Genomic DNA, 17,663 nt, shown 5'->3' with positions numbered 1-17,663 from the left:
CTATGAAAGCTGGACTGGATTACAGTGGGTTGGGCGCTGTTGTATGACGGGCAGTGAGAGGCGCATTGTGATGGGAAGAAGGCGTGCTTGTGGTCTAGGTTCAGGAATGAATGTGTTTACAGCTTTCATTTGTCTGTCTCTAGTGAATATCCTCTGCGCGACCCCCGGCCTTCGCCTGGTCACTCCACTCCTGGCCTACAGTGCTTAATTCCAATTTTCTTATTCTCCTCCGATTTAACGAAGGCTTTTTGGCCTCAGCGCCTCTTGAGTCGATTCAACTGGCGGCAGCTTCGACATGAGCTCGCGTTGATCGCTGATACAAATGTTGCTGACTGATGGTTGAAGATGTGCGGTAATAACTAAGTCCTTGCCCGGTGTGACCATAGACTTGAACATGTTCAGCAAATCAGAGCCGGTATTTATCTACGAATAGCTTAGGATATAGCGTCTAATTCGGGAAATTAAACATTCTGACGTGAATGATGAGAGTTCTGAGTTCCACCAGCCTTTCTCTTCATTTCCGGCACAGCGTGGTGGGTGTCAAAATGACAGTAGGCAACCATAGAGGTTGCAGACCGCATAAGAAACTCGTCGCTTGCCCCAAAAAATATTTCCAGATATTTAGAAAGCACGCTAAAGTGTTCATGAGGCAACACAGAGTCAATTAACTACATTGGCACGTAACAGTAGCCGACAGTACTGTTGTCTTTTCAAGTTCTCAAAAAACGCCGCCGACGTTGGGCCATCAGGACTGTTTACACTATAGCACGGAAGTTCGCATTTGTAGTTTCGGCATGACATGTGAACGGGACGACACCTCATACAAATCATTACGCACATACACGCACGCACAAAAGAACCACTAAACAAAAACGCATCTAGCGCGCAGCGCATAGGTTAAAGATGATTCGGCATCTCTAAGAAGCTTTCTACACATGATCAACATCAGTGCAAGAACTGAAAAACCGGCGGGAAGAAGCATGGCTGATTGCTCTTCGCAGTCATGGTAAGCTATTAGCGCTAATCCAGAGGGAAATGCCTCAAAGCCTGGGTATCGTTATAAGTTATCCGCCCTGTCAAGTATACGACTCCAACATATACAAAGATAGCTTCAGGTCAAGAGAGAAAAAAATACTGGTGGTGTTGCCGTTGCGCGCCAAACATTTTTCTTGTTTTAGCGGCATGACCCTTTTGTCTGCATTCAAAGGCTATGTGTGGAAGAACAAATGTCATAGAGTTGTGAACTTGCAACCAAATTAGCGCCTGTGCCACAAATACATCAGTCTCAGCGGTGCATATAAGTTAAGTATTTGCACAGCATCACGAATAAACACACTTGGGGCTCTTGTTCATATCTGATCCAGCAGGGCAAGAAAAGGCCGTCGCGAAGGGATCGAAATGTTGTGCCGCTGCATTGCACACTTGCGACACTTTCAGTCTCTTCGAAAGGTCAAAGTAACAGTTGCTGTGACAGAAGGTGGAAAAAAAGATCTGTTCAGGAATGAAATGTGGGAGGCCCTTCAATGGCAAATCAGAGTCCCTATCTTTAAACTTCATGTACGCCGTGTAAGCGACGTCAAGGGCAGGCAGCTCCGGGTACGTAAACCTATTATTTACGGCCGCCGGACACCACGAGCCGTTCCACAGCGCGGAGGTCTCCAGCGCGTCTGCCGGCTTCATTACAGTGCCGCCGTTAAACAAGTGCGTCAACATGTCCAGTGCTTCGAAGATTTCCTTCGCGTAAATGAAGCCCAGACCTGCGTACGTCATGGCGCTAGTTCCGCCTTTGTAATAAAAGGGGGGTCTTAAAGCCGCCATGGACACGGACATGGTGTTGAGGATGGGGTTGTATGAGACGAGTGTGTTGCCGACGAAAGAGTAGACCTCGGCGGCGGCAACGTACTCCTTGGTGGTGAACAGCGTCGCGCTGCGGTTCTGCATTTGCAGGCGACTCCATCTCCACTCCCCGAAAAAACCACCCTTTCCTCGGTAAGGCCCGCCGTAGAACTTCTCAAAGCCGCCCGGTCTTCCGAAATCAGCTTCAGGCCAGAGTACGGTGGACATGTCTTCGAGCACCGCCGCCAGAACCTTCCTCGTCGTCGCGTTCAGTCTGGCGTATGAGCGAAGCTTCTCCAGGGCGACGGCCCGGACGTTCTCAAGTAGACCGACGATGTAAAGCCGCTCCGCCGGTGACATAAGTGTTTTATCAATGGACGCCAAAAGGACGTTGTATGTCGTGGCGACGTGGTCGAAGCAGACGATCCGTTGGAAGTACCTCCCGCTTCGGTGTTCGCTCATAGAAAGGAAGAGCTTGTTGCTCGTCGCAGCACCGACTGCCTGGACAAACCACCAAATCGTGTGGAAGAAAACCTCCTGAGCTGTGTTGTTATTGAAGATGGAGTCCGCAGCTTTGAGGAGATTTTCGTTGGTCGCAAGGAGAAGGTCGCTCACCGAGATATTATGCTGGGTGCCGAAAACCGATCCTAGAGCCTTCGCCCACTCTTCTGCACCCACTTTCCTAATCCAGCTTGGCAGGCTTCGGATCTCCACGAGCCTCGGCTGCTTGTACGTGTCATGAAAGGCGGTGCTCAGGTGGCTCAAGACATGCGTCTGCACGCTGACCCCAGTTCTCAGGAAGAACTCGAAGGACTCCGAAGGTGGTCTGTATCTGAATATGCTTGCGTTGAAGTAGCTCAAATATATTGAATACGCGTCTTCGTACAACAGCAGCGTTTCGTGCAGACCGCGCCAGATAGCCGGGAGCGTAGAGGGGCTGAGGACAATTGCCCGCCTCCGCTGTAGAGGGGACTTTGCAGGTAGCACCCAGACTCGGAACCATAAGGGCACTGCCCAGAGAACGGAGAGCTCGAGGATCAGCCGGAGGGGCCGAGAGTAGTCTGTGATTGGCGGCCCGTGCTCGTCCTCCAGGGTGGGCCAGGCGAAGTTGGTTCCGTTCACGAGTTCGAGCAGACTCATCACGCCGTCAGCATCGTCGCTAGACCTGTGCATGCACTCGCGCATCATGCTTAGCGGCCTGTTGACCACGGCCTCCCTTTCGTAGGCGTTCAGGCTCATCTTTTCCAGGCTGATAATCGAAATCAGGATGGCCTGGGAATAGACAGTTGCGACCACGTCCTCATCCCCAATCTTCCAGCCGGGGCAGATGAAGGCGCTGAAGTCCTCGCAGGCTGATGGGCTACGGCTGGTGTCAATGCCCAAAGCCTGGGCATGCTCGACGCACCCGGGCGTTCCGCATACTTTAATCTCGCCACCCTTGCGCCTGCTCCCCGGTAAGAGAAACAGCACCAACACCAGTGTCGCCACAGACAGCAGTGTGACCAATGAGATGGCTACGGCGTTCATGTCCGGAACGAGGGACCTCACTTGCTTCGGGTGAGACGTGAAGCAGTCGTCTTCTAGGCGAGCCTTGAGGGGGAACTGGGCAAAAGTGAACGAACGTAGAAACAAGTTTATTCGCGAGGCAAATGATGCAATTAGCTCGAGAATGAAATGGCTATAAAAATATAGGCCTCAACTTGCCGTAGTGTACGTAAACCTCCCTTATATATACATGAAAACATATATTTCTCTGTTTTTGTATCTCTTAAGTGTTGCAACCCGCTCCCGATTGAAGTCTTTCACCTTTGGGGCTTGAGTGTAATGAAATAAATAACTAAATGTTTGACAACTGAAACGCCGCCTGTACGAAGGTGTTTCAGGCCAACCTGAAGGGTTGAATACTCAAGCTCTGAACAGTGGTACCATTAAGGTAAGGCTTGACAACAGTAATAAAACATTTTCTTTTCTTACTATTACGAAAAGTGCGTGCAGCTTGATAGCAATAACGTCAGATTGTTGCTTGGTTTTAATTGTTTAAATGCAGAAGGGTCAAAGCACATCACTGCTAACCACAAACCGGGCTTCGAGATTAATTTAACGCATGCATATCACAGCAGAGAAGCCGCGCCAGATCAGAAGGAGCTTATACTGATTGGGAAACCGGTGGCTCGGATCCCGCACCTCCAGCATATGAAGGGCATCCTCAAACCAATGCACCAGCATTACCAAGGACTAAGAAAAGCGATATAGTTTGCTTTCTTTTAAGCCATGTGAAGCATGACACAAAACTAACGGCTTTTTTTTAAGTAAAAAATACATCGTGGTAGACAAAATTTAATCTGAGAACTTGTTTACCTGTGCGGTGCAGAATCACACTATTCGGCTAGAGCCGCACGGAAACGCACGCGTGGATGTGTTGGTTTAACGTTTCAAAGCGTGAAACGGGGTGACAGTGTTCTGAAAACGTCAGTTTAGAAAATTTGCTGTGTTTGCACAAACATGCCGTGGTACAATGTAAAGTCGGGTACATATTCTATTCGAAGCCGTTCAATAAAATGGATTGAAACTATAGATTCCTCAAAAATCCTGTTTTCGTCGCCAATAAGGCCCTAAATCTTCGGCGTTTCCGTACACCTCCATTGATTACATCTTGGAACTAATCTTGATCGAGACATCCACGGGCTGCCTCCTTTGAGGCGTGTGGGCGATCACCTAGGACCAATATCCCCTGGAAAAATTCACTCAGTTATCAGTACAATTACATGCACCAAAATCAGTGGCTCCTCCCATATGCTGAAATGCTAAGCCACGCCTGCAAGGAACAGTCCTAAACTGCTGGTAACGCAAAGCCTGGAGCTGCAGTGGAGGCGGCAATTGATGATGAGAATTACAAGTTCCCAAAGCTTTTATTTGTATTCAAACACTCCTGTTCCATTAACCCTGAACCTTGCGTGCGCTCAAGGCCCCACTCAGCGCAAGCTGCCATAACAAATCGCTGTCTTAGAAGAAACACATCAAAAAAGTTCGGTGATTTATTTAAATGACAAGAAATCGCTGCCTGCGTGTGTCGCAGTGTATAGACAATACGGATATCTGACCTGTCCCGCTCCGGCAACTTTCTCTTCTTGACGGCAGAATCAGGTGTTCTGCTTTCGTTAAGCCGTGTCGCTGGCTGCTGACGACTTGCAAAGTTTTGGGCTTGCTAATCATATTGTTCTCCACAATCAGATTATCCCATTCCTGAGAACACGATGCGAGGCGATGCCATTCAAAACATGCCGGCGCTTCCTTCAACTTTCGCTTACAGTATAAAAACACTTCTCAGAGCAGAAATATAATGATTTGTGTATGCGCTTAAAGAAGGCAACTGAAATTGGTTTTTCGGGGGAAAGGAAATAGCGAAGTATCTATCTCACATACGGCGGACACCTTAACCGCGCCGTAAGGAAAGGGATAAAGGAAGGACTAAGAAAAGAAAGAAAGAGAGGTGTAGTAGTGGACGCCTCTAGAAATATTTCAACCACCTGGACTGACATAGCACTGACGTAGCACACCACCCGGGCGCCTTAGCGTTTCGCCTCCATCGAAACGCGGCCTCCGCTGTCGGGTTCGCACCCGGGTACTCCGTAACTGTACCGATTGTCATTTACCGATTCTTGAGGTCTGGGTGCTGGACAGACCGCGCTGGCGTCTTTTCCAGGAGGGAACGCCGTATCCCCCACTGCCGGTGACGAGGGTTGCAGCTGTGGAAAGATCACGGTAGGTGGCGCCTCGGGTGCAAGAGCTGGTTCCGTCAGGACGGGCTGGCTATGTTCACCGAGGCCTCGTTCGGGCAAGGCAGAGACTCGGCCTCCGGGAACTGCTTCTGTCATGAAACAAGAGGAATGTTTTTGCAAAGCATACGTTTCCTAACTTGCCAGCAAACAGTTTAATCGCTCCGAGTGGTGTCCAACCGCCGCGGTGGCTCAGTGGTTATGGTGCCCAGCTGCTGGTCCGAAAGACACGGATTATATCCGTGCAGCGGCGGTCGTATATCGATGGAGGAGAAATGCTAAATGTGCGTGCACTGGACGACGTCAGTGCACGCTAAAGAACCCCAGGCAGTCCAATTTATCTGGAGCCCTCCACTAAGGCGTCCCTTTAGCCTAAGTAGCTTTAGGACGTTAAACCACATAAACCGTAAAACAAACCCACTGGTATTCAACGGCGATAGCAGTGCAACAATAGTTCCCAAGGGATTATATATTTCAGTTGTATACTTCTAACCACATAGGGTGATGTGGTTGTAGTATGTCGGGAAGTGGGGTGTGTTACGGTTTTGTTGCTTTTTTTGCCTCCGATCACCTCTGAGCGCCAAGATTCGAAGCAGCTTTTCGACTGCGATAGCTTTCAGTGTGAAAAACTTGCAGGCACCATATTTTAAACGTTTAATTTCATTTTCGTCTCATTTGGTCTTGTGCCATTGGTCGCTGATCCCGGTGCAGTAGGTCATGGAAAATAACATCGCGTTGTTCGTGCGACAGAAGCGCCCATAAAAGCCGCTGTTTCCAGACCGGGCCACACCCATGCAGCAACGGCGGATGGAGCAGACATCCGCCAATGACGGAGCACGACGACGTGTTTGGCATTGTTTGGCAAGCCTGTCGAGCCTGTGCGCCGCTACTTCTGTATCAGGAAAAAAAATCGTGCGGTGGTTTGCACTACGAACTGGCGCCACATGGGAAGGGTGAAACGGCCGGACTGGATGCCGCGGCAGTACGACGCCAACCTCTGGCACTACGTAAAGACCGCCCGTGCCCGTGATTCGTAGTTGAATGTCACCGCGGCTCAACAGTGCCCGGTCGAGAACCTGTCGCCATCCTGCTTATCCCCCTTCCCTTTACCACCCTCACCAGATCCACTGAAGTGACTCAAATGAAGTTCGTACCAACTAACCAACCATCGTGCCCCACGTATATAATGTCAACTGAATGCACAATTTAATCTCTCCTGTTTGCTGCCAGTGCTTAAAATTCTATTGCTTTCATGTTTTGACGTTTTAAAAGAGGAAATTAGTACCTTTTGCTGGAAGGACGATGGTCTTGGTGGAACGGTTTGGATTCATCTTAGATTCGACAGAGCTTGCTGGATTGTGGCTCGCATCTGTCGTCGAAGGAGCACCACCGATGTCAGCAACGGGCAGATCTTGGTGGTCGGGGGCCTCATACAAATGCTCAGGGACGCTCGGACCTCTCCATGGAACGATGCTGCGGAGGTTTGAAATTCCGGAGGCCTCTGAGGATGGCTTCTCCTTAACAGTCGTTCCAACCGCAGCTTGCTCGGGTGCCTCGCTGGACTTGGACGAAGAGTCGCCCGCCAAGCTCGAGCTGCCACGTGTTCCGCCAGCTCTGTCGTCCGCTTGACCGTTCGAGCGAGTCTTAGTTCTCTGCGGGTCGACCGGTATATCTTTCAAACCGGCAGCGTCAGGTAAGTGCGACGTGGCCTGGTCGGCTACCGCTTCAACCGTCGGTGAGATAACGGGTCTGGAGTGCTTCCTCACCGCACTGCTGTGCTTCCGCCGAGGTGCTTTCTTAGGCATAGCGGCCGTTGAACGAACGTCGAGGCGGCAGTACTAAGCAGTGATCTTCTTCTTTATGACGGGCCACGAGGCGCTCGCGGTGTTATCGTGTTTCATTTTCTTCATTTTCTGAATTCATGTCTGGCTAGCAGCGCCATCTGTACTCTGCACACTGCCGATTCTGCATAGCCGCGCCAAACCGGCAGCATCGACATCGGCAGCGAAGACGTCATCTGTGTGTGCCTATTCCGGCAGGTTAGGTCGTAGTCTCCAGCGTGGCGCTCCCACAGGAAACGGTCACATAAACAGTCTGTTCCTTATTGATCATCACCAACGTGGATAATATAATTGTAGTGCTAAAACTTCGCCATATACTTAATCCCTTGTGAGAGCAGAAACTTTTTCGCTTTCTATAGAGAACTTCCCCAGGGCTCCATTCTCACCCCACAATATTTAATGTGGCTTTTATTCCTCTTGTTCGAGCCCTAGAGTCCATCCCTTCTATCCGCGTGCTTGCGTATGCCGATGATATAACCTCGTGGTGCTGTCATACAGATGCGTCTATCCATCAGTCGGTCCTCCAGCAAGCGCTGGGTGTATTGACATCTCGCCTCCCACCTCAGTGTCTAACACTCTCTCCAACTAAATATTACGGTAGAATTTCGAGCCCTCAACTAGGCGGCGTCGTGGCGGTGGCGGCGCCGCCACCCTGTGGCTACGTCGCCACGCTCTTACGTGGCCTGTCACGTGGTGCGAAGCAGCTGCCGGCGGTTGGTCACGCGGTTGGTCACGTGGCCAAGTTCCACTCAGTCTACTGTAGCTATCGCGTCACTCCTGGATTAACCAAAGCTAAACCATTGGAGGCACAGCCTACTGCTCGTGCTTTAACAAGTCTCAGAAGGAGTCAGGACAGAAGTAGAGATTAGCCTCAGCGTTCGAATACACAGCATACGCACTTCCAAAACTTTACAATGCACTTCCTCAGCCGAGGTCATAAGAGAGGAGTCGCATACAACACGACGATCTTCTCTTTCACCCCGCATAAATACGTCTACTGTCGGGGCCAAATAAATCTCAAAACACGAGTGAAACGTGGCAAAACTGATACCATTTGTTTTTGTGTTTGGTTACGAAACTGAACGGCGCCGAACGCGACGGAGGTGATGTTTATAAGTGGAAAGCACCCTGTCCAGGCAAAGGTGTATTTTTGTCTTATAATTAGGATTACGCACTTCAAACAGTTGGAACAGTAATAAAATAATAAAGCAGTCTTTCATTTAAATATTTTTCACATTCCGTGACCTGCCCCGGAGAACCTATAACAGTGATTGTTTATACATATTTCAGTTCTAAGCAAGAAACCCGGGGACAGGCAAGTCGAAGGCAGTGATGACAGAGAGGAGTTCTTTATTGGTCACGTTGTGAAATCTGGCGCAAAAAAAAAGTGCTGTTAGGTAGACGGAATTAAAGAGATGGTGCTGTATTCACCCCTGTTCTCGTTCCGGGGCCAATCACGGCAGCACTTCGAACCTAACCCTGATCAGGTCATCTTTCACGTAACCGTCACTGATCGCATCATCGAGGCAAAGCGAGGTTGTGGTCCGAAGTCCTCCAGCATCGTTTGACGCTCCCGGCTTTGACATTCATCATAATTACCGAAAATCCACTGTCTGAGCTCCCGTTCCGCACCTCCATTTGGGTGCACAACAGCCAAGCTTAATGTTTGCTTTAACGGCCACTGAAGGGCGTCGTCCATGGCACCATTGTGCAAACGGTACAACCCTGCGAGCGCCAATTTATCCCTTTCGTCTTTCAAGAGTATGATTCCAGGTGACATACAGTAGCCGGATAGGAATACTTAATAGCATTGTACCGAAAATACCCATTCTTGAGAGTTTTCTCTCGGAGGGATTCGAAGTTTTTCAGGAAAAGTTCGCAGCATGACACCTGCCTTGAAGTGTGTCTCAACAATTCGTCTCTGCAGTCCACTGTCTTCCTTATTCCTTTCACTTCTTCCTTGGCCTCCTTTAAGCCACCTGCAATCTGGGAAAATTTTTCAAGGTTCTCCCTCGCGGCTTTTGCAAACTCGTCTGTCACTGCTTCTTCCAGTCTATGCAGGTGGTTCGAAAGAATTAGCATACTCACGCTCTCGGCAACCAAACGTTCTTTCATTTCTTTCCTGAGCGCTGTAGTTTCATCGAGGCATTTTTTCTGACTGTCCCTTTGTTCTGACCTTCCTTGGGCCAATTCTTATCCAATGGTGTTCATCAGACCGTTCATATCGTTTTGCAGTTCGATCAGTTTTTCTTGACAGTTGTTCACCCCGTGAACAACTTCACTGAGTCGGTCACTGTCTGCGCCGCTTCCAACGACCAGCCGCTCAAGGAGCGCTCTGATTTCATCCGCCCGCCCTTCGAAGCTTCGCGTGAACGATGCCAGGAGAGCTGCATCGTCCCTGCAGTTGGCTTCCCCTTCGCGCTCGGATCCAGGAGGCGGCGCAGAGGTGCAGCACTCCGACCTAAAATGCGTACAGGCGTTGCTGCAAAGAACAGCGGCCGAGCAATTGGGGCAGCTGATGGAGTGGTATCTGCATTCTCGGTGGAAGTGCTGGGCGATCTCGGATGCAGGCAGCACTTCCCCGCAGTTACTTTCCTTGTTCCAGCAATAGGCCTGCAAGTGATAAAGCACACACCGCTTTTACAACAACGCTAAAATCTGGACAAACACAATAATCTGCTGCACTGTTTCTGTCACTTACTTGCACTTTGGCGAATGTGGAGAGTCATTGTCGGAACATTGATTTTTATTTCAAACAGTCGCGAAAGGGCCAACATTTCTGTTGACACTTAAGAAGCGAAACAGTCTTTGAAACCAGAAGGAGCTGAGGGCAGTATATTTTACAGCTCGGCTGTTAATGGCTCGCTTCTCTAGCGAGAGTGGCGACGGCGTTGAAGCCCATCACTTGAACGGCGCCGCTGATGCGACCTGTGCGCCGTGACGTCACCGCGAGCTGGCAGCCATACGAACCCGCTCCGCGGAGGTGATCGCGCAGCCGCTACGTGAACAGCTCGCGGAGGAGTAAAAGCAACCATGCATCTCAGGCCGGTGGATGCACACACCATCTGCCCATCCACACCGTTCGAGCAGAGGCGCAACGATGGCGCCAAGGAGATCCTCTCGCGCGAGCCTCCGAGGCGGAGGAAAAGCGACGGAGCAGAGAAGATTCCTCCGTATACGACCCACAAGCGCGCCATCTACGAAGGCAAGACCGTGCTGTAGGAGCCGCCGCCGAAGCCAAGCGCTGGACTCACATCGCCGAGAGTGAGGGTGCCACGAAGATATTTCAACTGTGGTTCCTTGCCAGCCTTTTCGGACATATGCACTAATGTGTGATCGCCTGTGGTTCCAACGGGACTTAAGTCCAATGGCGGAGGGGTTCAAGGACACTTTGCGGGAGGCGTTCGGCGCCAGAGGACTTCTCCCAACATCAGCTGCATTGGTTAAACGCGTTACTGAGAACGCATAATTGCCGAGGCATATTATTCAACAACAGTGTCGATCACTACTGGACATTAGAAGATTACGTAGTTGAACAGAAAGGAGAAGAAACGACAACCACAGTGTATTCCGAACCCACGAATTCCGCGTATAGCGCGGTTTGCTGTAACACGAGTTACGCCTTTTACGTTCAAGTGCGTCCGCTTTGCATGTAGCCTCACCGCAGCCTTGACAATGACAGCGGACGTGGAACCAGATTCAATACCTCAATTGACCGATATAATGTGTCTAATCGGTGTGGGGTAAGCTGTGAGAGAAGCCTCCTGTGCTACAGTTGACATAAAGGCTGCCAGAACTGAGGCCATCTCTAGGCTGTTAAGCACACAGCGATAAGGAACTAAAAAGCTTGTTGGATATATGCACGAAAGAAGCAAATAGTCATTGAAGACAGACAGCTGGTGAAAGCTTATGAATAGGCTGCACGCGAGAGAAAATGCTTCGAACGCAGATGATTAGACAGCCGCTGCCGTAGCTTAGCCGGCAGAACAGCGTACGCGATGCTTTCAGGCCGAGGGCTCGGACCCCACCGGAGGCATGCGGTTGTCTTTGCTTCTACTAGGCTGTTAGATTACTATCCATGTGACGAAGATGGCGATGAATTTTTATGGCACAAAGGCATCTTTGGCCAAAGAGCGCCAGGATACGTAGAAGTATACAAAACGCATAGCAACGAGTGAAATGAAATGCGCTTTCTAATCAGATTTTTTCACCATTAATACTCGTTTTAAATATTGCGGACAAAATATAGAAACAGAAACACTTAAAACGAACACAAATCTGTATTTACGTGACAATAACTCTCCAAACAATTTATTTAAAAAATCTAGAAGTTACAAAATGATTCAAATTCTTTTTATAACCACATCCTGATAGTCGTATCCAAACAAGCCACCTCTGCTCTACCAACTTCGCTATGGCAGCGGTTGCCCAACCTGTTTTCGAAATGATTTGTGCTGCGTGCAACCCACTGCTGAGTGTCTTCACAAGCGACACCATCGTCCATAGCGGCGTACGGAGAAGGTCCTCTATTGCCCCAAGTGCCACGTAGAAGTAGTTTTGAACTGTGGGGGCGGCAGCTGACCGAGAACCCTCTAGTAATTTTCACAACCTAAAATACAGACTGAATGTCGCGAGTCTCTGGACCAAGCATTGAGCGAGATTACGCATTGAATTTGCACAGATTCCTACATACTTCTTTAAAGCGCTCAAACATCGCGCTCCGGCTAGCTTTGCCGACATTTGTTGCTTCCTTCTACAAGTACTGTGCAGCTGTTTGGGACATCAGGAATGAAGCACGGTAAAAAACGCAACTGCACGCATGATATCACCAGGCTTCTCCAAAATAACGCCAGCATACTCACGGGGGTGATTTAGGGCACTTTAAACAAGTGTATGCATCAGGAGCACAGTTAGACAAAAGACAGAGCCATTTTTTCTTTCGCGCTCACCTTTCTTTTAAGCAGCTCCTCAACAGGGCAGTCGTTCAGTTCGACGTCTTCCTCCTCACAGCGGCGGCCGTCCAGGGGACAGACACGGGCTCCATCCTGGGCGCACTGCTCGTAGCACAGGACTGGCACAGGGTGTGCGTGCATGGAAGAAACGCGGTTCTCCTCCGCACCAGTCCACAGACGCCGCATACTCTGTGCGCCGGAATGGGCTTCACGAAGCTCAGGGGCCTCCAGTCCAGCTCCACGGCGAAACCGACCAGGGTGTACTGCCGACTTTCTGGCGGCATCCCTCCACGCGTCCGCTGGCATCTCGGTGGTGTGCACGAAGTGGCTGTATCGCCACTTCGGAAGGAAGGAAGGAAGGAAGGAAGGAAGGAAGGAAGGAAGGAAGGAAGGAAGGAAGGAAGGAAGGAAGGAAGGAAGGAAGGAAGGAAGGAAGGAAGAAAGAAAGAAAGAAAGAAAGGAAGGAAGGAAGGAAGGAAGGAAGGAAGGAAGAAAGAAAGAAAGAAAGAAAGAAAGAAAGAAAGAAAGAAAGAAAGAAAGAAAGAAAGAAAGAAGGAAAGAAGGCAAGGAAGAAAGAAAGAAAGAAAGAAAGAAAGGAAGGAAGGAAGGAAGGAAGGAAGGAAGGAAGGAAAGGAAAGGAAGGAAGGAAGGAAGGAAGGAAGGAAGGAAGGAAGGAAGGAAGGAAGGAAGGAAGGAAGGAAGGAAGGAAGGAAGGAAGGAAGGAAGGAAGGCCTCAGACGTTGCTGGCACATACCCACTACGGGGGAGTGGCCAAGACACAGGCGGTTAATTACTGGATACAGGAATGTTTTGACAGGAAAAGGAGTGGTAATAGTATGTAGTCTGATAGATTGGAAGAGGGAAGGAAATGGGTCCATTTACCTTGGAGATCGAAGACGGGACAATGGCTTAATGTGCATAATAGTATACAATGCCTGTAATGTTGCAATGTCTGCTGACTGAGAGCGGGAAAAAGAAATTAGAATGGGAGTCGCTGCGTTTCTTGAAGAAAATTTTGCACAGCAGAGCGCACACTCCTGTCGCTTCGTCCAAGCAAAGAAGCGCCAATGGGAAGAACAACCGCGGAAGACACAGGCAAGCCCAGTTGATGAAATGGAGTTTGCAAAAGACGCTTCCTCAAATGAGAAAAGCGGCGGCAGAACAGCAGGAAGTGATCTATTGTCTCAGGTTCGGCACAAAAAGGGCACAGTGGGGAAGCTGCCAGGCCAGATCTGTGTAGGTAGAAATTTAGAAGGGGAACCCTGCAACGCAAGCGCGTGAAAGAGACATCTAGTCTGCGTGAGCGCCAGTCTTTGCTACTCCAAGGATGCAGAAGATGCTGATATTCGGGAGATGATGTAAGAGCCGAGGCAACAAATTCCTGAAATATTGTGTAGCTGCGAAACCTCACCGCAGCTGTATATGCACACGATGGCAGGACAGCAACAATTGGGCCGCTGAGAGAGGCTCTTGCTAACGAATCTGCAACCTCATTTAAGTGAAAGCCCATGTGACCTGGTACCCAAAGCAACCTTACCGAATTTAGATGAAGCGGAATCAGGAACTTAAAGAGGCGTAATGACCGAGAGTCAGTGGGTGAGGATAAGGAAGAGCAAATGGACAGAGAGTCTGTCATAGCCACGACCTGGGAAACAGTAGATCCTAATTTTCGTAAGGCTAAGATTACTGCTAATAATTCAGCCAGAAAAATTGGAGTGAAGTCAGGAAGACGGAGAGAAAAAGACCAATCCAGTGAAGGCGAAAAAATTCCCACACCTGCCTTTTCGCGATCCTGCGAGGCATCGGTAGCAATAAGAACATGAGAGGGAAAGGACCTTAGGTGGTCCTGCAAAAGACCCTGAAGAAGCGGGAAGGGCTGCAGCTTTGCATTCGATGGGAAAATATCCTCGAATTCAATCTGGACAGATGAGGAGTTGTTATATATTTGGTGGACATCTGTGAAATGAATATTTATGCGATCAAGGAGGGACTGCACGTAACATATCTGCGGGGTATTAAATCGAGACCAGGCAGCACTAAAAAAGGCGGAAGGTTGACTAAGAAATATTATACTGGAAGCGTGAAGAGGTGAGTCGCACAATTTTAAAAATGTTTGAACTGTTAAAAGGCGAAACCTAGCTGATAACGAAGGCATTCACGCCTCAAGGTGCAGAACAGCATTGGCGACATATTTTGGAAGCCCCAGACAAAGGCGCAACGAGAGCACTAGAGGGCGAAGTTTATAGGCAGGAGGTCCTGAGAATAAAACACACCCGAACTCCAAAATTGGGCGGACGTACATTTTATAAATCATCAAAAGCGTATGCCTTCTCATGCCTGACCTAGCACTACAAAGCCTGCGCAGGATGTCAATGGCCCGAACTCCTTTTGCAGAAACTTGCTCAATGTGTGACCGCCAGGAGAGAGTAGAGTCGTATATTACACCGAGATACTTCACCGCCTGAACTTGAGGTATTATGTTATTTCTATAGACCAGGCAGATATTCAAAGGAACAGAAACTGGAAATATTAACAATGCGCATTTCTTCACATTAAGGCACAGATGAATTCTTCCTAGCCAGTTGTCAAGAACATTGAGGTAATTTTGCAGGGTTCGATAAAGAGTGTGAATGTCACCTGCTGATGCAAAAAATGCAATATCGTCGGCGTACACATACGTTTTCATATTTTGAATGCATGGAATTGAGCTTAGAAAAATGTTAAAAAGAACAGGTGAGAGAACTGATCCTTGCGGAACACCTCTTGTCTGTGGAAATCTCCTTGAGGAAACACCATTTTGGCAGCAGTAAAATTCTCTATTTTCGAAAAAACAGAAATCCAGGCTACAAAATAGCTTGGGAAGTTGAGTTCCTGTAATCTTAGTAATAGAGTCGAGTGCTCCACGCTGTCGTATGCTTTACTGACATCCAAGGTGACAAGCGCAGCAAACTTTTTTTCTATTGCGAGCTAATTTAATACGACTCTCAAGGTCAGTATGAGAACAACAAATTGAACAACCCGGCCTGAAACCAATTTGACATGGATTCAATAGAGCATTTTCTGAAATGAATTACATGACACGGCTGAGAAGGACCCTTTCCACCAATTTCACTAGGTTCGATGTTAACGAAATAGGGCGTATATTGTCTATAGTTAAGCCCTCCCCTTGCTTTTTAAGCAATGGAACTATTTCAGCAAGACGCCACTCATGCGGTATCCAAGGACCTTTAATAGAATGGTTAATTACAGCCAACAGGTTTGCAGGAGATTCATTGAACAAAATTTTGATCATAGATGTAGTGACCTTATCCAGGCCAGGAGCCGCTGGGGATAAGCGCAGAACAATTTGCGACAGCTCAGGCATAGAGACCTCAGTGAAATCACTTGAGGTGCATGTGAATATAGTAGGAGAAGGTAAAGCAGATGTAAAGCGAAGCTCTAGGCCACACGGAATATCCTCTAAGGCCTTTGCGATGTCAGCAGGGAACTGAACGAGGGATTCAATGTTGGCAGCCGGAGGAATCACCTTGTTGCGCCTCATGAAATTAAACAAAGCTCGTTTATTTCCTGATTAGGAAAGGAAATCATAATGATTTGTATTATACGCCTCCTTTGCACGGGCGACAGTTCGCTTAAATGTTGCTGCAACATACTTATAATCCAGCCAATTTTTTGGGCATTGATTGATGAGAAGTTTCTTCCAAGATGCTTTCCGTCGTCTATATGCACGCGTGCACTCAGCATTCCACCAATTGTTCGCGATTGCACCCTTTGTTCTCTTAACCAAAAATTCAGACTTTTGCCTTGCATGGTCCAGTACTGAATATAGATGTGCAGCCTTGCTTTCGGCACTTCCCTGAGCGCAAGTGTCTGAAGTGACTTGGAAGGCTGATTTTAGCGTGTCTTTAAAGCAATTGTAATTTATTAACGTGCGCTGATGTTGCTCAGGAAGAGTTAATTTACACGCAAACTTGAAACTAATCCGTAGATGATCACTGTTTGTTGCCTAGTCAACAGGCGCCCAAGACATAACAGAGACTCCTGGGGAGGAAAAAGTTAAATCCAAGGCAGAGCGGCATTGACTGCGAAGAAACGTAGGCAATCCGGAATTGTTGCAGATCAAGTTGTTGCCAGAAGCCCAATAAAATAGTCTAGAACCAAAGCTGTCTGTTTTAAACCCCCAGGTCACATGGTGAGAATTGAAGTCGCAAAGTAATAGAACCTGGGATCGGCTATTAGACATGAGTGAGTCAAGGGGCCGAGTGTCACGCACACCAGACGGGAAATATGCATTAGCTACCGTAAAGGGCTGTTGACCTGGGACGCTGAGGTCAACCGCAAGGATTTCACATTCATTGTCCGCATATTAAAAAAGAAATGCATCCCCTGTGGCAAAACTTTGTAGATATGAGCACTAACAACCCTCCCCCTCGTGATGACCGGTCAAGCCGGAACGGATGGTAATCCTTGAGATGATAATTGAAATTTGGAGTTAGCCATGTTTCCTGTAAAGCAACTAAATCTGGTAGAAGCTGATTGCATAGGCAGTTTAAATCTATTGAAGCTGAGAATATTGATCGACAATTCCACTGGAGTACACTTAAGAACCCTATCTTGGCGGAAGTGCCGCAGCCGCGACTGCCTTTTCTAGAATACTGGTCTTAGCGTTTTGACTTGCGTTACTTTTCTTTGTCTTTGACTGGGGGCAAGATGGACCTGCAATATTCAGAGGAGACCCACTTCGTTTCTGGGCGCGGAGATCAGACTCCATATCCATACAATCCATAGAGGATGCGTCCATAACGCTATTCGAAGGAGAGGCCTGAGAGGTCTTTTGTTGCTCACATTGTTTTTGGCCCTGTGGAGCGGAATCGATTACTACAGAAGGAGGGGTAGCTTCCGAAGCCAAAGAAGACAAGAGCGGAGCGGTGGACGCCTGCAGAAGATTGGTCATCTGAGCAGCTATGACCTGCGAAATGCACGTGGACACGGTTTCCATAATGCGATCCATTGCATTTGCCACAGCTTTCTCAACTGCCGCTGCAATAGCCTGGGACAAACTAGAATCCATTATGGGTGGGCATTTGGCGGCCACACTAGAGTAGGCTGAGGCTCTCTCCTTGACTGCGGCAAAAGCCTCTCTCCGCGTGCATCTGCGCTTGTCTGTAAGCTCGAGCATCTGAACTTCTTGTGCTCGTGCAGGACAGTCAGGCGAATCAACAGGGTGAGCACCGCTACACAAACAACATTTCTCTTGC

The 17,663-nt window shown here is 48.7% G+C and overlaps 1 protein-coding gene across 1 annotated transcript; it reads right to left on the bottom strand.

The window, feature by feature from the left end:
* Positions 1-1,320: 1,320 nt before the first annotated feature.
* Positions 1,321-3,363, bottom strand: LOC144134363 (phosphate-regulating neutral endopeptidase PHEX-like). The gene has a single exon (XM_077667287.1). It carries the CDS (start codon positions 3,361-3,363, stop codon positions 1,321-1,323), a length of 2,043 nt encoding a protein of 680 aa, XP_077523413.1.
* Positions 3,364-17,663: the final 14,300 nt, after the last annotated feature.

This window comes from Amblyomma americanum, chromosome 5 (assembly GCF_052857255.1).
Source record: "Amblyomma americanum isolate KBUSLIRL-KWMA chromosome 5, ASM5285725v1, whole genome shotgun sequence".
Lineage (NCBI taxonomy): Eukaryota > Metazoa > Arthropoda > Arachnida > Ixodida > Ixodidae > Amblyomma > Amblyomma americanum.
The sequence above is the reverse complement of the archived record's forward strand: the minus strand, read 5'-3'. Positions and strand labels throughout refer to the sequence as shown.